This window comes from Pholis gunnellus (assembly GCF_910591455.1).
Source record: "Pholis gunnellus genome assembly, chromosome: 11".
NCBI lineage: Eukaryota > Metazoa > Chordata > Actinopteri > Perciformes > Pholidae > Pholis > Pholis gunnellus.
The window spans coordinates 21826530-21849243 of NC_136538.1; the positions used below are offsets into that span (position 1 = coordinate 21826530).

General features: G+C 42.4%; 1 protein-coding gene across 1 annotated transcript; it reads left to right on the top strand.

The window, feature by feature from the left end:
* The first annotated feature begins 2788 nt into the window (after nucleotides 1-2788).
* On the top strand, nucleotides 2789-22685 carry LOC306703348 (calcineurin subunit B type 1-like). Its single transcript, XM_079169291.1, has 6 exons — nucleotides 2789-3026; nucleotides 12135-12174; nucleotides 19001-19177; nucleotides 19412-19471; nucleotides 20516-20700; nucleotides 21178-22685. Exons 1-6 carry the CDS (start codon nucleotides 3024-3026, stop codon nucleotides 21223-21225), a joined length of 513 nt encoding a protein of 170 aa, XP_079025417.1. The 5' UTR covers nucleotides 2789-3023; the 3' UTR covers nucleotides 21226-22685.
* The last annotated feature ends 29 nt before the right edge of the window (nucleotides 22686-22714 follow it).

Here is a 22714-nt window from a genome sequence, read left to right on the forward strand (position 1 = left end):
CGGAGGAACCGTTCTAATCGTCAGTGTGAGGAGATTTAACCGAGGAAACACTTTCTGTCATGTTGCTAATAAGGAGGCAGATCGACGTTGATGCACTCTCTCCTTCACTTGTTTTATCCTCATCATCGACCCATATCAGGAGATCTAAAGGGTCTCTTTCTCAGTTTGAAAAGAAAATGCAATATTTCCTCTACCTCTAAACAAAACATCAGATAAAATGCCAAATTGGATCCTTTGGCAGCAAATTTAAAGTGCAGAGATGTTTCCAGACTTCACAGATGATGTTTGTTTATGGTGCTGAAACAGATGTGTTTAAATGAATACTGCACATTGTATGGAGGTTAAGGGGAGACACGACAGGTGAAGTTATGTTTTGCATTGCAAGTTTTCTAAAAAACACATGTTTAAGCATATGAGGTTTTATCTTTATCTCATTTTCATACATTTCCAGAACATAAACAAATAAATGTCACCATGAAACTTCACCAGGTCATTACTGACATTAAGATGATTCTTTTTTGGATAACAAGTTTTCTGAAATGTTTAAATATGCAAATGAGGCATTATGTAATGGTAACTTTTGGTGATTTTAGGAGAAATCTACAGACGTAAACAGACAAAGTATTCAAATAAATGTTTTATTTCCACTAGTCTGAAAGAAGACGACTTATTGAAGAGTAATAGACTCAAATCTGAAAATGAACCAGCACAATGGAAATGTAGCATTTCTCAACAACTTACAGTTTTAATGTTGTGTTTAAAGACGTACAGATGAAAGGATGTTTTCAGTACTGTTCGGTGTGGTATGTGGTAAAACCTCATGTGTGTTCAGACCTACATGTATGTAGTGTGTACAGTAGTGTGTGTGTTTGTGTGTGTGTGTGTGTGTGTGTGTGTGTGTGTGTGTGTGTGTGTGTGTGTGTGTGTGTGTGTGTGTGTGTGTGTGTGTGTGTGTGTGTGTGTGTAATATGTGTTTTTACAAATGGTGCGTTTATGGACACTGAAGCTACGCGTGAAGAGTCTCATTCCAAAATGACTCCAACATTTCTAGAAACTCACGTCATGTCACTTCTTAAGAACACTTTTGCCAAGTCCAGCGCGTCCTTGAGTGATATTTTGATTTCATCGGTCAGCCGAGCAGAAATGTTCACATCTGTCCTCGTGTGAGAGCCGTGACATCTGCAGCCAGCAATATAAAAAATGTGCAGTGTGTGTATATTAGAAAGTATGCAGCAACGTGGCCAAAGAAAATCTCTACACTCTACAAAACTGGACTATTTTCAGTTTATTCTGCTGCAACAGTTATTTACACGAGATTATTAGCTCATTGTTTGTCTGAAAGCTTTATTTAAAATAATACATTTGCACAAAAAAAAGACTTTTCTGAAAGACAATGAAAACAGTTTTGTGTTTTGGAATGGAGCTCTGTGCGTAGCTGCGTGTTTTATCTTGTGGTACCTGTGAACAGTTTGATGCAGTACTGGATGTAGAGGTTTCGTGTTTGGGTGAAGTTGTGCTCCTATTTACAGCGTGTTTGTTTTGTTCTCTACCTCTTCCTCTAAGGACTTAGCCATGAATATCAATTATGTTAAATAATGCATTTGGAATATTCAAAACTTGTATTTCTAGTGGTAACCGGCAGTATTTTTGTACAGTGAACCATTTGAAATGTCTTCATATTATTGTGTGTAGAAATGATCTGAGACATATTGAACTGAGCTATGCAAGAAACCAGAGCAACAAAATCACATTCTGACCTTTTGTTTGTTTATAATGTTGTTAAATGTAAAATGGAAAATGTTTTTGTGTGGCAAAATGTATTCATCCATCTTATTTATTCTAAACCGACGGTACACTATTAACTTTAACTGCTTTATGTGTATTTCAGCAACACAAGTGCTGACAACTCAAGAAACCAGCGCTGTAAATGACTATAAAGGAAACTACATAAGTGACTCATATCAAGTCCAAACTCACAGTTTATGGGCGCTTTTATACTTCTGACCATCACCATTTACTAGTGTATTTACAAGGCAAAAGAGGGAAACTTATGCTTATAATAAAAGCTGCTGGTGCATCACAAACACTGCAGAAATATGTGACATGGCGATAGCAGAAAAATCCCCAAAAGCACACTGATATAGATCAATATGACGCTCACCAACCTGCTGTTTGGTGTCATGCTATTGACTGTTCTGCAGCAGGTTAGAGTCTGCAGAAGGATGATAAAGTGGGATGAAGTCTTAAATGAAGTCCATCTGCCTCTTGTGCGACTTTAAGTTCAGAGTGAACAGTATAAAAGTCTTATTGGAGCAAAACACCCGTGACAGTGGAATGTGTAGTTGTAGAAAAATGTGTAGTTGTCACACGTGTGTAAATTTGAAGTCACAGAGAAAAATGTTTTAGCAGTTTCACAGGTTTTTTTTCTCTCCCACAAACACAACACAACAATTACAGCTGTTTTTTTTTACTAAAGTTCAGAGGTGCAAAACACATTCATACACCTGTATCAAAATAACGTGACGTCATATGCAAAAGACACGTTATTTTTCTAGCACGAGCACGAGTGAATACCTGCAGGTGTTTAGCTCCAATGACACCTTCATAGTGAAGCGTGGACGTCCTGCAGTACCGCAACACCACCAGAGGAGGGAGCCAAAGCACAGACCTAGACAGGAGGTAAATAAACACAACCTGTAGTTCCCGGATGTACAGTAGAGTGGCACCTCCTCCCCCGCCCCCCCCTCCCACCTCCTCCTCCTCCACCGACCGTCCCCTCCCAGCGGGTCTCCCTCCCTCCGCCACTGCAGAGAAAGAGAGCCTGAAGCTGGGTATAAAGCCAGGACGAGCCCTCGGAGAGAACCACATATATACACATATACATACATATATATATATATTTAGTTTTTTTGTATTTCTCGCCACAGCTCGGCGACCTACCAACTCTCCCCCTCCCTCCCCTCCTGTTGGACCTCTTTTCCGCTCTCATCGCCTCCTGGTATTTCATCATCTGACCTGCAAAGATGGTAAGTATAAGCTCTCTTCTGTTATTTCTTCCCGGTGTAAACACAGCACCGGGCGGGCCCGTGGTCGGTCACTGGGTCGCTTCATTTAGTGGTGAAGCGCTTTTTGCTTTAAGTTCGACAGAAAGTGGAGCTCCTCGCTTCTCTCACCCACTTCTGGGTGCAACACCTCCGGAGCGGACCGCCTAAAAGCCCAGATCTGTCTTCTCCTTTCTCTTTATGAGCACCCGAGGCCTGTGCAAAACACATGTACTTTTCCTCATTAAAATACACGTTTTGTTTATGTCTTTATTGTCTTATTGTTGCACGTTTTTACAAAACTGCAACTCAAGACTCGCTCTAAAAGTCTCATTAGTCTTGTTTGTGTGTCGCGTGACGCTTTGTTGACACTTGCAACATTGTTTCATTGGTCGTTCTAAACGCTTTGATAAGTGGCGCGAGGCTTCATTTGTATCCGCTCTACCGTTCTGAGGTACTAGTACTGTGCTGTGTGTACTAGTACTGTGCAGTATGTGAGGTACTAGTACTGTACTGTATGTGAGGTACTAGTACTGTGCAGTATGTGAGGTACTAGTACTGTGCAGTATGTGAGGTACTAGTACTGTGCAGTATGTGAGGTACTAGTACTGTGCTGTATGTGAGGTACTATTACTGTGCTGTATGTGAGGTACTAGTACTGTGCAGTATGTGAGGTACTAGTACTGTGCAGTGTGTGAGGTACTAGTACTGTGCTGTATGTGAGGTACTAGTACTGTGCTGTATGTGAGGTACTAGTACTGTGCTGTATGTTCTCTCCCATAGATCAAACACTCCTCCCACTCGGTTGCTGATCACTTATTGACGTCCTGAGCGTTTCTCCGTTAGCAACAAGAAGAATCTCTTCTGTTGTCGTCTGGACTCAGAAACACATTTATGTTCTCTGCCGCTGTGCCGGAGCTCCAGGAAGCTTTGTTTGTTTTAGTATTTTATAGATTTGGTTTGTTATTTTCTGGTGTATTCAAATGTCTGTAAATATTGACACGAGCCGTCGTTAAGTTGACAGAGTGGAGCCGGATAAATACACATACAGGCTGATACGATCATATAGTAGAAGCATTAATAACACAACATGTCACCGATATGTGTGAGCTCGTTTAGAGACACGGTTAGTTTGTCCACCGGAGACAAGCTTGTTTTTCATCTGTAAAATGTTCTTTTTAGTTCATAATATCACGGTTATAATTCTTTATAACCAGCATGAATATGTTTTAATGTTATCTTTCTTAACTTCTTAAAGTATCGAGCTAAATCCAGGATTGTTCAGGTTAATTAAAGTCAACTATAGCTGCTCAAACAGCTGGTGTTCACGTTCACACTGAATCTGAATGTGAGACATTAAGAAGGTGTCCTGAGATATCTGGACACATTTGAGGAGTGAGACCTCAGATATTGATTATTATCTGATATAAAAAAACACAGATACTTTGGACTATTTCTATAATAAATATGATAACCAGACGCCGTGAGCTGAACCTTGCTACACGTTTGCCCTGCAGACGTCTGGAAGCTGCTGTCGGGGACAGATAGTGTTCATGTCACAGTGTGGTATCCTCAGCTGTGTGTGTGTGTGTGTGTGGGGGGGGGGGGGGGGGGACCAGGATGCTGAGGGGACCGTATGCTGCCTAGCAATCAAGCACCACCCACATGAAGGATGGAGAGATAATGTGAAAGAGATAGAAAGAAAGCCACATTAGAAGTTGCTGATCCACGCGGCCCACTCGTCTGATTCCACTCTGCTCTCTGGCTGCAGAGCTCGGCTCACGCAGCAGATCAGACGTGAACGTGTAGTAAACGCTGATGAAGAGATGAAGAGGAGTAAGGATTCTACTCTGTGACTTTCTGTTGTTGTGTGTCTGTGTGTCTGTCCTGGTGACACCATGATGGACTCCTTCCTCACCACTGAGTCAATGCACGAGAACATTTAGTCGCTGTTAGTTTACGTCTCATCACGAGGTCTTAAACGTCTTCACGGTGAGCTCGAGAAGTCAGGGAGAGAAACGGCTGAGAGGGTTATCTTCATTATCTTCATATTTACACTCGACTCCTAACTCCGACGCGGATCCTCGACACATTTTCACTCAGTTAGTGAACATCAACGTTCTACATCGGGGAACATTAGAACACAGCTGGTGCTTTGAGGAACAAGCAGAGAGTAACTGAGAGACGGGTGAGTGTAAACTTCCACATCTCCTCCTCCTGTGTGATAAAGTAGTTATGATTCTGCATCAGCTGGTTACTGGCCGAGGTTTAATAAAGACCAGCCCGAGAGACTCTGGAGTTTATCATCAACTCTTTGATTCATCATGAAGTGTGGCCCTGAACTAATAAAGCAGAGAGAAGAGACACACAACACACTTCTTCACCTCAAAAAAGAATAAATCAGGAACATGCATCAAACACACACACACACCAGAGGTCTTTTCTTCATGGAAGGCCTTGTAGTTTATCATGAACTGTCATTTTCGGCTCCTCAGAAGTTCCCTGAGCCCTAAAAGACGGCTTCAATTTGCATGTTTTTTTATTAGGACTAACCTCCACATTTTTTTACTCACAATGACATGAAAACATTAGAGAAGCAGGAGACAGGAGAAGCTCTGTATTCTACCTTTAACAATGACTCAGCACTACTCTATATACTGTCTGAGGTTTCCTGTATTAATTACTGAGATCCATTGAGGATAAACTTGACGAGCTTTGGATACCGTGTGACAGACGGCTGCAGCATCCGGACGAGGGTGAACGAGGCATTTTGTGTAATGTTCTTATGTCACTATGTTAAAATGGGTTTGAGAGACTTTGTCTCACGTATACAATCAGAAGACGGCAGCGTTGCCTCTCAACACCCTCAGTGTTAGTTCACAGATTCAGTTTAGTGGTGGAGGAGGACAAACATACAGACCTGACTTGTTGGCGTTACAGAGACAAACAGTGTGTAGTACATATGAATCCACGCGGATGTTTGAGGCGGATTCTGGTGTTTGTCCACATGAAGGCAGAGGACACGGATCAGTCCGCTGGTTCTCATGCACCACAGACGGGATTCATGGAATGATGCGTTCCTCCGCTGTGTTCTTGCATTTTCCTCTGTTACACTTTTAGGATTTGTGCAAGTCATCGCTAGAATCGTCATTCTAGGAAGCAACGGCTGCACTCGGAGGGGTTTACGTTTCTTCAGTGCCACATTAAATGAGAACTCTCTGGTTTTACAGCCTGTTTTTAGTTGTTTAAGGAGTCATAATTCAAGGATTCAGTTATGATTCATTGTCATTCTGTGCACAACAAATTGCAGTCGTAGTCTGTTTGTGCTGAACAAGGAATATAAAACAACAGAAGCGTTCCTGTTTTCATGTCGTGCATTTTATTTAGAATTTGCATCGGAGGAATGCAAACACAGCGAATACTCTGATCAGATAATATGACCAGCATCCCAACATAACAAAGATTAGACGTCGTCCATACACATGAGTTGGGTGTGACTTTTAAACAGTTTCTTTTTATGTCTGTGAAGTTATGAAAACATAATCTATTCCACAAAACAAGTATCTGTCCAAATACAGCTACAACTTTAATATGAACAGGAAATAAATAGTGAAGATTTCAGCTTTTTACTCCCAATATCGTGAGCAAGTTACGATGAAAGGCTCACTTACTGCTGACCACACACTAATTATCTGTCGTTGGCTTATTGTAGAGCAGAATACGTTCTCATGTGCTGCCAAAGACGCCGTCCATGTCTGCTCTCCTCGGCCTTTAGTGGGACGACTGGGTTTTATAATTAGCCGGCGTTTGGGTCGCTGCTGCTGAACCGGCGGCGACGCCAAACTCTTCATTATGCAAAGCGTGTTTTGTGTGCTGAGGCCTAATTGATTCTGAATGAAGCATGCATTATTGATGAGCCAGCACGAGTCTCTCTGTTCCTCTCTGTGCATGCAAGATGCTTTTTCTTTTCTTTTCTGCGTTTTCATAATCATCACATCTGATATGCTCCGTTAGTTGGTATGTGAAGAACAGTGTGAGGGGGTTTGTACAGGAGTTACACCGGAGACCTAACGCAGGCCTTAGTTAGTAAACCTATAATCCTCGGCACTAAATCTGCTTTGCTGTAAGTCTCTTTACCTCCAGGGACTCCACACTTAAAGCACACTGGACATCAGCAGAGAGGACACTCATTTACCCACCATGTTGTTTAGTTTCTTTGAAAGCTATAATATATATCTATCACAAGATTTCATTAATAAGATTTCAGCGTTTCAGTACTGAAAACAAACATTTTGAAATGGTTTGAAACAGTTATTTTGTTTCCACTTTTACTTCTACTTTCTCTTTTCTTTTCTTCAAAACACACTTTTTCTTTTGAGAAAAATACAACTCTCAGTTTGTTCCTCTGTTATAGTTGTGAGTTATTGCGGTTGATTTATTTTCATCTAATTTGACTCAATGATTAGTTTATGTTGCCAAAAAACGACCAATAGATTTGTCCTTCAGACCCCCCACTGACTCGTTAACTACGGATTAAAACACGACCTGGTGACGTCCGGTTTCACAAAGCTTTGGGGACAGCATAGAAATAGAATTAGAGTAGAACGGACATTTAACTGTTTTCTGTGGTCATTTGACTTTTACAAAAGAAAATGGTGATTGTTGTGTTTGGTGACAACAAACGTCAGTTGGGACGTAAAGCTCTGGAGATGGATGGCTGGCTAGTTAGCTAGGTAGGCTAACGTTAGCTTGTCCTTCTCCAGAGGAGCGGAGAGTCGATGCGGAGGCGCCTTTAGACCCAGCACTGCTGCTGACCAGCATCAAAGCATGGTGGAAATTAGCAAGCTAGCTAACTAGCCAGCTTTACGCTATTGTGTCCACCGGACGTGACGTTTAAATGAACTCTGGGATTTTCTGCCGCCGTGCATTTGTGACGAGCTCCTTAGATAAACGTGGAATTAGAAGTGAAATCAAACAGATTTGTCTGCTTATCAATGCAATTTCTAGATGTGAGACATATTTAATGACAGCTGAAGTTGAGACGCAGTTGACCGCCAACCAAGACAAATGTGATGTCTTTGAGCATGCACGCAGAACTGATAATTCATGTGTTTTTAATTATTTATAACTCTTTGTACATTTGCCAGAAAGTCAGTAAGGACCCTAAAAGACAACAATGAGTCATTCTTTTTTCTTTAGTCCTGACCTGAGGACCAAAATAAAAGTGTCTCATGTAGCATTGGTGCATTGAGAGCCTGTCCTTGAGCGAGAGGACACCAGTCCAAGGCGTTGAATCCAGAATCCTGGTGCCCTTTAGCGAGCGACTTGTATCTCCTCATCTCCTGCAACGCTGCTGTGTAGCGGAGCCAACAAAAGGACTTTTCCCTCCAGGGAACAAAGTGTCACTATTACTCTTTGAGCCACACAGGCAGAGGGACACCCAACCCCAGTAAAGCACACTGAGCTGCACTGGAATTCAATCCGTTTAAACTGGGGAGTGGTCAGGCAACTTGTTGTTCCACCAAGCAACGCCACGTTTATGTGTCAACGCTCTCCTGACAGGGTGTCAAATGTAAGTCTCTCTCCTGGCTAATCCCGTGTCACCTCTTTTCTCCTCGCTGCTCTTAAAATACCTCGACCTCCCTGAGGTGAGTCTGCTGGCGTACGGCGGCGCAGCGATAAGACGGGAGATGACATAACGGCCACGAGCCTTTTTATTTCACCGGTGTGTAGTAGTGTATCTGTGTCACTGTGATTCTCTGTCATAATGCGTTACCAATGTTCTTTGGGTTTTCTTTGCAGTTTTCTTTGGTCTTGGCAAACCAGTCAAAAGTCAATTATACACAATTTCCCTTCTCTGTTTTTTTTAAGAAATATTATATATTTATCAAGTATCTCATTGTGGAGAAGAGGGAGCTGATTACTAGTCCATCTACGCTCCGACCACCGACTGTATGTAAGACGTGGACATATCACTTGTTTGTGGACGAACGTTTTGAAGCCTCGAGTTCTGCATTTTGGCCGTCGAGTCATTTTCTCATAGACTTCTATAGAACCAGAGGAGTCGCCCCCTGGTGGACAGTAGAGAGAATGCAGCTCTAAGACACTTTGCATCGGCTTCATTTTGAGAACTGGAGGTTGCCTCCAGAGACATCCAGAGTAGAGCCTCTGCTCCTTCACGTCTGAAGGATCCAACTGAGGTGGTTCAAAGTCAGACCAGGGCGCCTCCCTTTAGAGGTTTTCCAGGCAGAGAGATTATGTATATCTGGTCTGGCCTGGGATCACCTCGGGGTTCTCCAGGAAGAGTTGGAAAAAGTTAACGGACGGATAATAGATTGTAAAATGAGAATCCTTTCAGGTTGCAGCATAACTTCAACTCTACTTGCTGCCTGAATCCGTCTCATTGAATCCACAAACTCAAAACATTTGAGGGTTTTGCTGTAGTTTGTTTGGATTACATTGTGCGCAGAGCGGTTATTTTCAAAGTTCAAATGTTTTTGGAATAAACAGCTCTGAGCATTCCTTGGATGCCCGACTTCTATGTTTTAGAAACTTCTGCTGGTAACGACATTAAAGACAGCCTTGTTTCCACTCATTTAAGATACACAATTTTGACGTTAACATTGAAATAAAAAGGGTTATTAAAACCCAGCTTTGTTGACCAGTAGCTGGTATCCTGGCCGCTGTATCCAGTCCATCTCTGGTCTGCATGTCCAGTTTCTTTGTGTTCCTCGATGGAGCTGAAGGACACTTCCAGATGATTGCTTGCCAGCCCGGAGCTTCTCTCTCTCTCTCTCTCTCTCTTAGCTGTAGGATCAGACTCAAAGGACACTGCAGTGTATGATGGGATGTGAACGCTGAACATGAGCCAAGCACACACACACACACACACACACACACACACACACACACACACACACACACACACACACACACACCGCCGTGCAGTTCCTTTGGATAACATGGTTCATCTAAAGAGCCTTTGCGTAATGCTGGAGGATTCGATGGCGTGCGTTGCTTGTCGCGTGATTTGAAAGACGCTGCACAGTAGATGGGAAACTTCCTCAAGGGGTTTGAGTGAAACATCACTCTGAAAATGTTCCAGAATCTGTTTTAAGTGGCTTCTTTCTGATCTGCAGTCACTGTCACTTTTGAAGCATGCAGGTGAAACCCAAAAAAGCAGAAGACGGGAACTGAAGAATGATCTATTTATTTGCATAATAGGAATAGAAAGTAGACACACTTGGCGGGTCGCGAGAGGCAAAAGAAGTCGCTTCAGCTGAGGACGAAGTGACAAAGAACAGACGGATATAAATACCCAGGGTGCTAATCAGCAGACGAGGCACAGCTGGACTTATGAGGGAAACACTGTGGTCTGGTGACAGCGAGGAGACTGGCAACACAAAGGAAGAGCTGAGGAGGCTCGATACAGAGCTACAAAGAAAGACATGTAGGGACATGTTTTCGGGTGGACATAATCAGAATAACATTATTCATTAAGTTCTTTAAAATGAAAATATCTGCAAAAACACCAAGGAGCCCAACAGAACCAAGACAGTTACGTTCTCAGCCCAACCTCAGTAAACCTCAGTATCATATCTCGTGTAAAGCCTCGAGTTCGCCGTCGCCATGTTTATTTTCATTTTTTGCAACCAATGAACAGGAATCACTGTGTAGCCCCGCCCCTAAAGCATCCCCTGCTTTATGGTCTGTTTGACTCTAAATGGACCATCATTTACTAAATGAACACCATGCTGTATTGAAGAAGACTTGAAACTAGAGATTGAGACCATAAACTCATGTTTACAATGTTTACTGAGGTAATAAATCAAGAGAGAAGTAGAGTCATTTTCTCATAGACTTCTATACAACCAGAGGAGTCGCCCCCTGGTGGACACTAGAGAGAATGCAGCTTTAACACACTTCACCGCTCCACTCGGCGGAACCGGAGGTTGCCGCCTGGTTTAGACTCTTTTCTACAGAACTTTTCCTTGTTTGTCAAAAGACCAATGATGGACCCTAAAGCTCACAGACAATAGAGTAGAGTTGGGTGATCTGTGGTTCAGGTTTTCAGGAATAATGCAGGATATAAAGAGCATTCAGAGATAATGTTGGTAGAGAAGGCTGCTGTAATTATAAAAGAGGTTCCATCCTGACAAATGACAGAACTGACAACAAGTCATCTGGTTATGTTCTCTGGTGTGGAACATGTGAGGATGTTATCAGTGTGGTTTTAGACTTTCAGAGGTCGCGTGTGAAGGCTTTTTATCAAAAACAAAAATCTTTAGTGCTAGAATCTTTAGAAACATCTTCATTGTCTAGAAACTGTAAAAGAATTCCTCAGATTCTCTGTGAGCAAACGTGTCCTTCAAGTAACACAGAGACAACAGTCCATCTCACAAGTCAGGACAGATTCATCATGACAAATACTACTCCTGACAACTGTTTCTGTTTTGGAGAACACACTTTTGGATTTTGGATTTGCATATTAATATTTTCCATATTTGCAAATTATACTTTTAACCACTGCAGATATGACATGTTCTATGATCAACAAGACTGAAAATGTTGCAATGTTTGATTATTTTAGTCCTCGACCAAAGAAATTGTTAGTTGACTAACAGATCCTATGATTGATCCACAAAGAATCAGACAAAAGCTAAACTTTCAATCTTATTATGTTTACCAGAGGACCTGCTCAGTGTCATGAAAAAAGCTTTAATAAAACGACTAAAGTACGAAAGAAGTCTTGGTCAATAAGACCAAAAGCACTAATTAGTTGATTAGTTGTCCCCTAACCCTAAGCCGGGGAGGCTATGTGTGCGGTGTGGTTGGGTTCTGTTTGTCAGCAGGATTATGGAAAAACTACCGACGCGATTTGAATGAAACTTGGTGGAGGATTGTAGCGTTGTAGCGTTGGGGAAAGGAGGAACCTGTGAACTGTAGTAGCGGACACGGGCATTACATCTCCTATATGGAAACGGCTTCTAGCGGAGCGCCCTTTGTGGTCGTTTCTGTACTTTCGCGACTTCTCAAGTTAGAAAATGAAACTGACACCTCTGTCTCTCTCTCTCTCTCTCTCTCTCTCTTTAGGGAAATGAAGGCAGTTTCCCCCTGGAGATGTGCACACATTGTAAGTATTTTCTCTTCTTTTTACCCAAGAATGACCACTTCTAAATTTTTTATACATTTTGCTGCGTGAAACGGTGCCTCTGTTGACGTGTGAATGTCATCTTGGAATCAAATGCTTGTTGGTCCCGTTTACAGAATGTCTAGATCTTTGAGCTCCTGAGAACATATGAGGATATGATTCATATTTCTTCTCTGATGCATCAGCTGAAACATCTCAGTCTCGCGTTGTTGAAAAACGTCGTCAGAGATGCAGCTTTGCTCGCTTTGCTTAGCTGGGTTAGCTTAGCTTCCATCTCACACTCGTCTCTGGGGGCAGTTTGGTGGCGTTTGGTCCAGCAGGTCTGTCGTGTGCCGTTAGCAACACATATACACACATAATATCAAACTAATCAGCCACTAAATCAGTAGACACACTTGCACAGGTGCAACATATCAAATGCATTTATTTTAGCATTTAGATAATTAACTGCAGGGATGACTTTCTTTTTACCTCCAAGATTACACAGGATTTAAAAAAATTGGCTTTCCTCTATCACCTCTCGTTTTGTGCTCCTCTCTCTCTCTCTTTCTCTCTCTCCTTGGCTCTCCCCCTCTCTGTGTCTCTCTCTCTTTGTCTCTCCCTCCTCTCTGTGTCTCTCCCTCCACCGACTGAGCAGCTGCCGAGCTCGTCAAAATGCTCGGACAGGCCGGCTCTGGCCTGCATGTCAGATAGATAAACCCTCCTGCACCCTCAGAGAGACGTCAACCAACAAAAGTCTAACACCCACTCAACCTGCACGGCCATCGTTCAAGTCAAGTCTTTGTTGACGTGCAAAAAAATCAACACGATTAGTCTCTAAGAACCGCCTCCATGAGATGAAAGTAAGGTCATTATTCTGTGCTGGTGGATGAATTTCAAAAGGCCTTCAGTGTGTCACCGCTGCCGGCTTAGCTGAGCTTAGGTCAGGGCAGAATGTAATGGCCTACTTTGAGCGTGCACACACACACACACACACACACACACAACTTCCGCGTGCGAGGACCTGAAACCATGGCAGGTCTGTCTGCAGCCGCCCAAAAATAAACAGCGGGCGGCTCTGGTGGAGTTCCTTGTTGCTAGGGGTTTCCCTGAGGGCGGGAGCCACAGGGTGGATGGGGGGGGGTTCTGATGACGGCACGGCTATAAATAAACACATGAGAGCACGCTGCCTGTCCTTTAGGTTGGTCCACGCTAGCAAGCTGTACATTATCAGAGTATTCAGACTAATGCACCGAGTCCTGGAGCTCTGGTCTGTAGAGCTCACTATGGCTGTGAGGCCTCCTCTCAACCTGCAGCCTGAATGAGATACGACCGAGGGGAGAATGTGTGAGTGTGTGTGTGTGTGTGTGTAATTATAATAATGACCTGATGTCTCCAGATTCTCAGGTAAACCAGAGTCTGTTCTACAGAACCTGATGAAAACAGTAGGAAGACCAAGTCGCCTTCAGCTGTTTTTTATTTTAACACTCACTAATTTTTACCGAATAAAATCTTCTTACCATGACTTTTCTAACGTGTAGCTGCATTGTTCATATCACGAAGAAAACATCGGTGCTAGCTTGTGCAGTTTGGAGTGCCGTAAGCATCGCAACAGAACGGGAGTAGCAGGAGGGTGAGAGCGGCGGCCATTTTTTATGTGTACAGGTTGTTATAGCTTGCGTTGTAGCGGGCTAGCTTCCGTATAAGCTAAATCGACTTGACGACAGGTCGCTGACTCACTGATGTGAGGTTTTATAGTATCGACTAAAACGAGCAGTGGAGTTTTAACGTTACGCAGTGTAGAGATCCAGAGTAAATGAGTAAATGCAAAGTAAAACTAGCAAGCTAGCTAGCTGGCTAACTAGCGGACCACGGGCTAGTTAGCTATCTTGCTAGCTCCACCATGCTTTAATGCTACACTGGTGTTAGAAAATGAGCTGAACGGCTGGCTTGAAGTTACAAAAGCATGAAGTGTTCTTTAGATATATTTACTTAGCTATCTTGTATACATTTTTAGAAGAAACCTAAGCAGTCCTCATCACCAGTAAACTGGTTTACGAGTTCCTCTTTTGTGTATCTGGTGTCCGTCTGCAGCTCACTGCCGTCGGCCCGTATGTTCCCGAGCTGACGCTGCCCCCTCAACACAACCCCATCATGCTGATATTCAGTGTCATGTGTCGCCCTGCTGTAGTTACGGAGCTGTAATTATCGGCAACATGTCGGCTTTGTGTGTCACTTCCTCCCCGCTTGTCTCAGTTCATGTTCTCCGTGTTAATGCAGTCACACGTCTCCATTAACGTGCAGAGGGTGAAGCGCTTTAGAGGGCAAATTAACGACGTTTTGGGGAACTTTTGTTTTTTTTAAATAATCGAACACGAATGGGGAGGAAAAGCCACGTTGCACTGAGCAGATGTTTGTGTTCACACAGCTGTGCTGCTGTTTACTGGTTAGCGTCAGAAATCGATAATACCAGTGATACTTTAATGCTGGACGATAGGAGGGATTCATGTAAGGATTGAGACTCTCGTCTTCTAAGATTCTGAATTCATTCATTACTTCTGAAGACAAAGCGGTATTGAGTGAGGAAGACCGACAGGAAATCCAACACGAGCACAGACGTAGACACCAGCGAACCAAAGCAGACGACCTGACACTGAAACGCTCGGACTAATTACACAAGACACTAATCAACCAATGAAATCACAGGTTTGGTAGAAAACAGGCGGGAAAAAGACAGAGTCAATTTCAAAATAAAACATCATGACATCTTACGATTGAGAAATACTAAAAACTTTTTTTACAAAATGTATTTAATTACATTTATTTTATTTATTGTTTGTGTACATTTTTAAATCTGGAATCGATATTGAACCGAATTATGACCGAAAGAATCGAATGACACACACACCTGATGACATATTACACTTTCATTTCCAGCTCGTAATATTCCGCCTAAGAATTAAAGTCCAGTATTTGACACAAACACACACACACACACACGCACACAGACACACACACACACACACTCATACAACTATAAAGGCACAGGTGGACCTCAGTATGTATTTATGTTAATCGTGTGACAGGCGTTGTGTGAACTCAAAATCTGGTGACATCTACATATGCATGTGTTTTCATGCTTACACTTTCTTTCATGTGTGTGTGTGTGTGTGTGTGCGTGTGGGCTACTTTGGGGGGCTAACGGGTTCCAGTTGCCTAGTAACACAGTTGAGGGTGCATACAGTGCTTATGAAAGTGTGTGTGTGTGTGTGTTCAGTATGTGAGATAATAATCATAATCATCTCACAGTTACACTGGGTCTCCCTCAGAGCGGCTCATTAGCATAAAGCAGTGTGAGACTGTGCAGCCCTCAGAGAAGAACTAGTGTTGTTATTGTTCTGAAACAAATAGATTTACTGAAAAGCTCGTAGTTCTATACTAATATATCAAAACAACATTATTTTATCTTTCTCTTAAGTGTACAAATTGAACATTAATTTCAATTATTTCGGAGATGAAATCTTCGTATCGGCCCGAGCCGACACAACATCCTGTTTTTAGAAGAAGAAAATAGACTCAAGGAAGACATTTAGAAAACTAAACATATTTCATGTGATCTCTTCTCCAGCGGCAGTGTTTTCCTCTCGTCTATAATTATACGTACAGGTGTCGCTGGGATTAAATAATGAGAACATCTCGTACCTTTCCTCTCTGGCTCATATTTCTGCCCACAGCTGTGACACTTTGTTCCAGTTTATTTTAGAAATGTGATTCTGTTCTTCCTCCTGTAAACAAACCAAGAATCGCTGGCAGCGTATGATCTGTTGTTTCCTTTTGAGACGTTGGCTGCAGTAAAGAAGGATGGAAGTCAGCGCTCGTACAGAGTTAGTTAGGAGTCAACGAGATGATGAAAGTTCAATCACAGAGTCTCATTAGTTTATTTTTGATGCAGGAGAAGAGTTTTAAAACGCAGAGCTACATGTCGGATTAGTCGGTTAAACGTACTTCTGTAGTAAAAGTACTGCAGCAGTTCTTCGGCTCAGCCGGCGGACGTGACACTCGTCGGGTCGAGACCAGGACGGAGACTCAGACCATGAGGAAGCTGTTGTTGCTGCTCTCGTGAATAAAACATGTTGTCTCGACTCCTCTGGTTGTATAGAAGTCTATGAGAAAATGACTACTTCTCTCTTGATTTATTACCTCAGTAAACATTGTAAACATGAGTTTATGGTCTCAATCTCTAGTTTCAAGTCTTCTTCAATACAGCATGATGTTCATTTAGTACATGATGGTCCATTTAGAGTCAAACAGACCATAAAGCAGGGGATGCTTTAGGGGCGGGGCTACATGGTGATTGACAGGTCTCTACCAGAGACGTATAGAGAGTCTACGTCACTCCTCCTCAGTCCACATATGGTTACTTCCTGTTCATTGATTGCTAAAAAAACAATATGGGGGCGGACTAAATTGCCGAAGTTAAAAAGGGAGCGCTGCTCTCTCAACTGGTTCTTGCACCATCGTGCAGAATGTGGTGTGTTTGTGTCCGGAAGATGCTGAACCCTCAAACCATAACTACATTTATAACCACACTATCGTGCTCATATGTTGGGTCACACTTGTATCTTTAGGTTTCTATAGAACATGTTTACCTGCGTTCACGTTCAAAGGCACCTAGACCTGCCTGACGAACAAGAAGACATCTCACATTCTACAACACGAGAGCTCAACACTGGCTGTGATTTACGGTGGTGGTGATGTGTAGCTCTGTGTAACCGTGTTACTGCTGTGAACAGGAAGTGGGAGGCTGCTGATAAGGATGTGTGTTTAGTGTCAGAGGACGGACGAGTGGACACAGAAACCTCTCGGCGTACATCAGATTGTGTGCTCGTGTGCAGGTTTCATCTTGTTTCAGCACTTGTTTCAGGAACGTCGTTCAGAACAAAGAGACGCAGCGTCACAGGCGCCTGTTTGTGCTGAAGGGCTGAGTTTCAGACTGACGCTCGGTTTATTCATCAACCGGCTGCAGTGACGTGTTGACGAGGGCCGTAATCCAAGATGGCGACGGTTAAATTACCGAACTCAAGGCTTCAAAGCACCAGTCCACAAACCAATGTTACTATGACTACGTCCACTTCATACACAGTCTGTGTTCCTAACTCACTTAACACCGACCCGCTCCACTAGTTTACTAGTATTTGTTGTGTGATGTCTGTGTTTGCTTGAAGAAAAGGTGCCAAGTCCAAAACCCTGAAGTTCAGGCGTTTTAGTTTGAATGTTTTTATAGCACCTCTGAGCAAATAAAGCTCTTTGTTATCTCTGATATCAGCTTCAGTGAGAGAACAGAAGTGTCCAGAGAGGAGCGTTACATCACCACTGCTTCATGAGCCAAGCACAATAAAGTAGAGCAACGTTTCACTCAACTCACAGTAATAATGATGAGATCTGAAGAGATCTGATGAGGTCTGAAGAGATCTGATGAGATATGATCAGATCTGAAGAGATCTGATCAGAAGAGGTCTGAAGAGATCTGATGAGATCTGAAGAGATCTGATCAGAAGAGGTCTGAAGAGGTCTGATGAGATCTGAAGAGATCTGAAGGTCTGATGAGATCTGAAGAGGTCTGAAGAGATCTGAAGAGGTCTGAAGAGATCTGAAGAGGTCTGATCAGATCTGCTGAAGAGTCGTAACCAACACGAGTCATAACTTCTACTTTCTGCTCATTAAGTGTTTGTGTTGTTTGAGGGATGAACACACTTCTTCTAAAATATATCCGCTCATTATGTGTTTTGGGAAAGCTCTTTATGTTCGGCTATATTTCAAATTTATATTTAGTATTAAGACGTATTGTGTGTAGTATTTTTGAAAGACCTCACTGAAATGCTTCTTCGTTGATTGTGTTTTATATTAAGTGATGTTTTGACTAGTAGTTACGTTTAATAATTCACATCATGTGCATTGTTTCTTTTTTAACTTTGAGCAATATCACTTTAAATATATTAAATCTTATTTGAATGATGACAAAAATGCAAAAACACATCCAACACGTCCGTTTGTGCATTTACAACAGAAGTGAAGAGAAAGAGAGAAGCTCCAAAACAAAAGCTCTGACATGAAGAACTTTTCCTCTTTATTATATTAATAAAGACTTTTATTCTGATCGTCACCACCACATGTGAACCTCTGTTCATCTGGTGTCCGTCTGTCCTCACGGAGGTCAGTGAACATGAACATGAGCGTTACGTATTAACATTAATAGACTCCAGATTAAAGCGGTTGGCCGCTGGGATCACGTGACCGTGTGTGAACGAGCTTATATAGTAATTAACAACTGGCTTTGTTGTTCTGGATTAAATCCTCGTCGCTGTTTGCTGCAGCGTTCTGGAGGTTTTCATGTTTCTGATGGCAGCGGAGCGGACGACACAGACTTATAGAAGAGCAGACAACAAAGGCTGTGAGTGTGTTAGATGATATATAACGTGCACGTTGACTGTTCATGTTCACAATCGGTACTTCTGTTCTCGAGCAGAGAGTCCTGAGGGGACTGTGGCTCTGCAGCGTAGACAGGAAGTGTGTCCTTCACCTGGTTGAGGTGTTTGCTCATAAAAGTTATGACGACTGTTCATCTGCAGGTGTTAGCTGTGATATATATGCTCATTTGTTTGTGTCAGTCATGGCCTCGTGCATCATGACTCCTGCACTTTATGATTTGTTTTCTTAAAGTTCTGATGATCTAAAGAGAAAATCAGATGAACGTCTGTAAAAAAAAGTCTCATCCGGACCCCTCTCCTCCTCCTCGTCCTCTCTCTCCTCTCTTCATCTCTCCCTCCAGTCGATGCCGATGAGATTAAGAGGCTGGGGAAGAGGTTTAAGAAGCTGGACCTGGATAACTCCGGCTCCCTCAGCGTGGAGGAGTTCATGTCGCTGCCGGAGCTCCAGCAGAACCCTCTGGTTCAGAGAGTCATTGACATCTTCGACACGGACGGGAACGGAGAGGTGGACTTCAAAGGTGAGCGAGGAGCTGATGTGTGTAACAGCTTTCTGCTCTATGATGATGTGACACCACGACACTGCTTATATATATATATATGGTGTTGGTTCAAGAGTATTTGGATTTTGGAGTGCAGTTTTTATGTTGCTGCTGGTTACTCTGACTAAAGTAAGTCTCTTTATTTGACATGCAGAAGCTTAGCAGTAGAAGCCAGAGCTCTGACTGTCGTTCTCTCGTTCTCTCGTCTCCCAGAGTTCATCGAGGGCGTCTCGCAGTTCAGCGTCAAGGGGGACAAAGAGCAGAAGCTCCGCTGTAAGTAGTCCTTCATTCTGCTGGTTCCAGGTCTCTGATCCCCAAACATCTGTTTATCCTGCTGCTCTGGGACCTGAACCCAGCGGAGCTTTGTCTCCTGGGTCCCCCCCACGTTCTGTTTGTCTCACCTGGACCTGCTTCCTCTGGGGGAAACATAGAATGATGAGCTGGGTACTAAATGTACTTTTTGTCTCTCCTGCTGAGAGCTTGTGAAGTAAAAAAAACGACATCTTATTGTTATTTTTCAACCAGTTTTCTGTGGAGTTTGTCTCTAGAAAGAAACTTAAAGATAGAAAACTAACCCAAAACAAGAGGGAGGCAAAAGTAGAGTCCAGCACCAGGTAACCAAGACCACAGGAGGGAAGATGATGACAAGCGACGAGGAGGTACTGAGACGAACCGAACGAGACAAAAGGAAGCACAGACTAAATACTGGGGGGGGGGGGGGGGGGGGGGGGGGGTGAAGTGATGTGAAACGAGAGGTGAGAGATGTAAATATAACAGGAAACAGAAAGATTACTTAATAATAAAAACAACAAACAAGAGTTTCAGGTTTGATCAGTTTACTTTATGTATCATGTGCAGTAATACTTTAATATATCAGGCACAGTATAAATGTTCTATTTTAGTTTCTTTAGGGTCTGGTTTCAGTTAACTTCTTATACACGTATTACTTCTATTTTTACTCTTACGTGGTGTAATTTACATTCTTCTTTTCTAAACTTCTTTTACTTAATGTATCTTGGCTCTACAGCTATTCTATTTTTAGTTGTATTTCTTATACACTTCATATATTACGCTATTGTTTATGTATAATTATATAGTTTTTCTTATCTTTCTGTAGTCTTTGATCAAACTCTGACACTAGACTTTCCATTGGTTGAGGATTAACAAACGTCTATTTTTTCTTAAACGTTGCCGTCAGTCTGGCCCTTTAATTAAGAGATTTCTTTATCAAAGACAACATCTGTCTCTCTGCAGATGTTTTTATGTGTGACTGACGCCCCCCCCCCCTCATGAATCCTCCTCACCTTCACTCAACAGTCGCCTTCCGGATCTACGACATGGACAAGGATGGCTACATCTCCAACGGAGAGCTCTTCCAGGTGCTGAAGATGATGGTGGGCAACAACCTGAAGGACACGCAGCTCCAGCAGATCGTGGACAAGACCATCATCAACGCGGACCGGGACGGGGACGGACGGATATCCTTTGAGGAGTTCTGTGCAGTGAGTCCACGCAAGGAGAAAAATACGACGCATTAAAGAGGCTCCACTGATTCACGCGGTTTACTCGTTATCTGGTGTAAAGAATGGAGGCTGGAGGAACGTTTGATAAGGGAACGCAGAAGTCCAATTAAAGATGCTGTTGAGTTGCATTATGGGAAATGTAGGATCCAGTTTGTTTCTAGCGACTTGTTAATAGCGTCTCACGAGTCCTCCAACTTTATGAAAGTGTAAAATAGAAAAAAATAAATAAATAGAGAAAACAGAAAAGAGTTTTTCATGATGTGTCCTCTTTAAATAGTGGAATAAAAACACTATTTTATGTTTCATTTTTTAAGTCTTTTTCCATAGCAGACAGTTTGACTTGTCATAGAGAAGCTTGATCAATATCATTCACATCAGCTGTTATCAGTAAACCTTTAGTGTACTTTCACATGATTAATGATTAATACATGTATTTTGGTCTTCTTCCTCTCACAGGTGGTCGGAGGTCTCGATATACACAAAAAGATGGTGGTGGACGTGTGAGCGCTCCTCCGACTCCCTCCCTCATATTTCAACTTTGTTTTTTTGTTAATTGTTATTTTTGATATTTATTTTGTTCGTTCTTGTTTTTTATAAATAATATAACATACAAGTATATCTATGGTTCGTCTGGTGAGGAGAAGAGAATAGCTTATGAACACTTAAGTAGAAAGAAGGGTATGAAGTGCCAACCGGAACCAGAAACCAGGCCACGTTATTACCCATCATGCACCACCTCCAGTCAGAACTCTGTTATTTTTAACTTACACACGAGCTCTTTCAGCAAAGCGATTCGTTTTTCCAACACTTGATAGTTTCACTCGTACTGAAGAATGATTTTAATATCGTCATGAAATCATTAGCTAGATATAAATTAATGCCAAGAAAATGTCTTTTTCCAAAACTAATAATGTGTGGCTGCAAACAGATAACTGGGTTTACCGTTTGTTTACCAGCGCGCATCCACGAGACCGTCTCCAAAGCAACGACGTGCACACCGACAGGTGACCTGCAGGGACCAGGAGGTTCTGGACTTGTTCAGAGAACCGAGAGGAGCGGTGAGGTTAAAGCACGAGTGTCAAGAGACATAGAGACGTATCTGCAGGCAGCGTTTGTGTTTTATGAATCAATATGTGTACATTAGGTCATCAATGTGTGCTCAGCTTTAACCGCCGGAGGAGAAACGGCTTTTACCTGAAACCTGTTCCGGTAAAGCGAGGTACGGAAGCCGGCAGAGCCTCGTGTGAAAAGCGTGTTTACATGTGGCGTTAATCCTCCTCCGCAGGAAGACTTTTTATTTTTATTCTCAAGACTTAATTTTCTCCCCTCTGACCCAATTACACAAACAGGGAGAAAAACTAACTTTACCAAATGTTTCATCCCTAAAAACAAAAGAAAAGATAAAAATGCTTCCTGCTATAAACGGCATCGGGAAAGCTTTTATTTTGAAGGGCACGCTCGGGCCTCCCTGTGCTTACAGGACATGAGAAACATATTTTAAAGTTGTGCATGATGATCCATTTATTAAAATAAATAATCCTCTTGTTTACACATGGAAGGGGATGTTAATATATTTAACGGTATACAACACGGATGTTGCCAAACTCTGGTAAATATACTTATGAGAGGAAATCCAGAAGGACCTGAACTACAGGGAACCTTTGTATTTGTAAACGGGGTCAGCGAGCGGCTTCCAGTCAAAGTCTCAGATCCCGTCTCAAACTGCCTCTCTGTACGGAGCTTAAGGACATTCTGATGTTTGTGGTTCTTTTGTATATAAGCATTTGTTCTGTTTCTCTGTATCGTTCACATCACGCTGTAGTTTAAGTGATATTTATGTGTGTTTTCTCAGAGGGATCTGTTTAGTTGTTTTTTCTCTGCATGCTGCATCTTACGCTGTGAGACTGTTGGAAACTTGATACTGTAAGAAAAATAAACAATTTAAATAAACTTTGAAATGTTGAAAGTAATCAATTCAGGATGTTATTGAGCA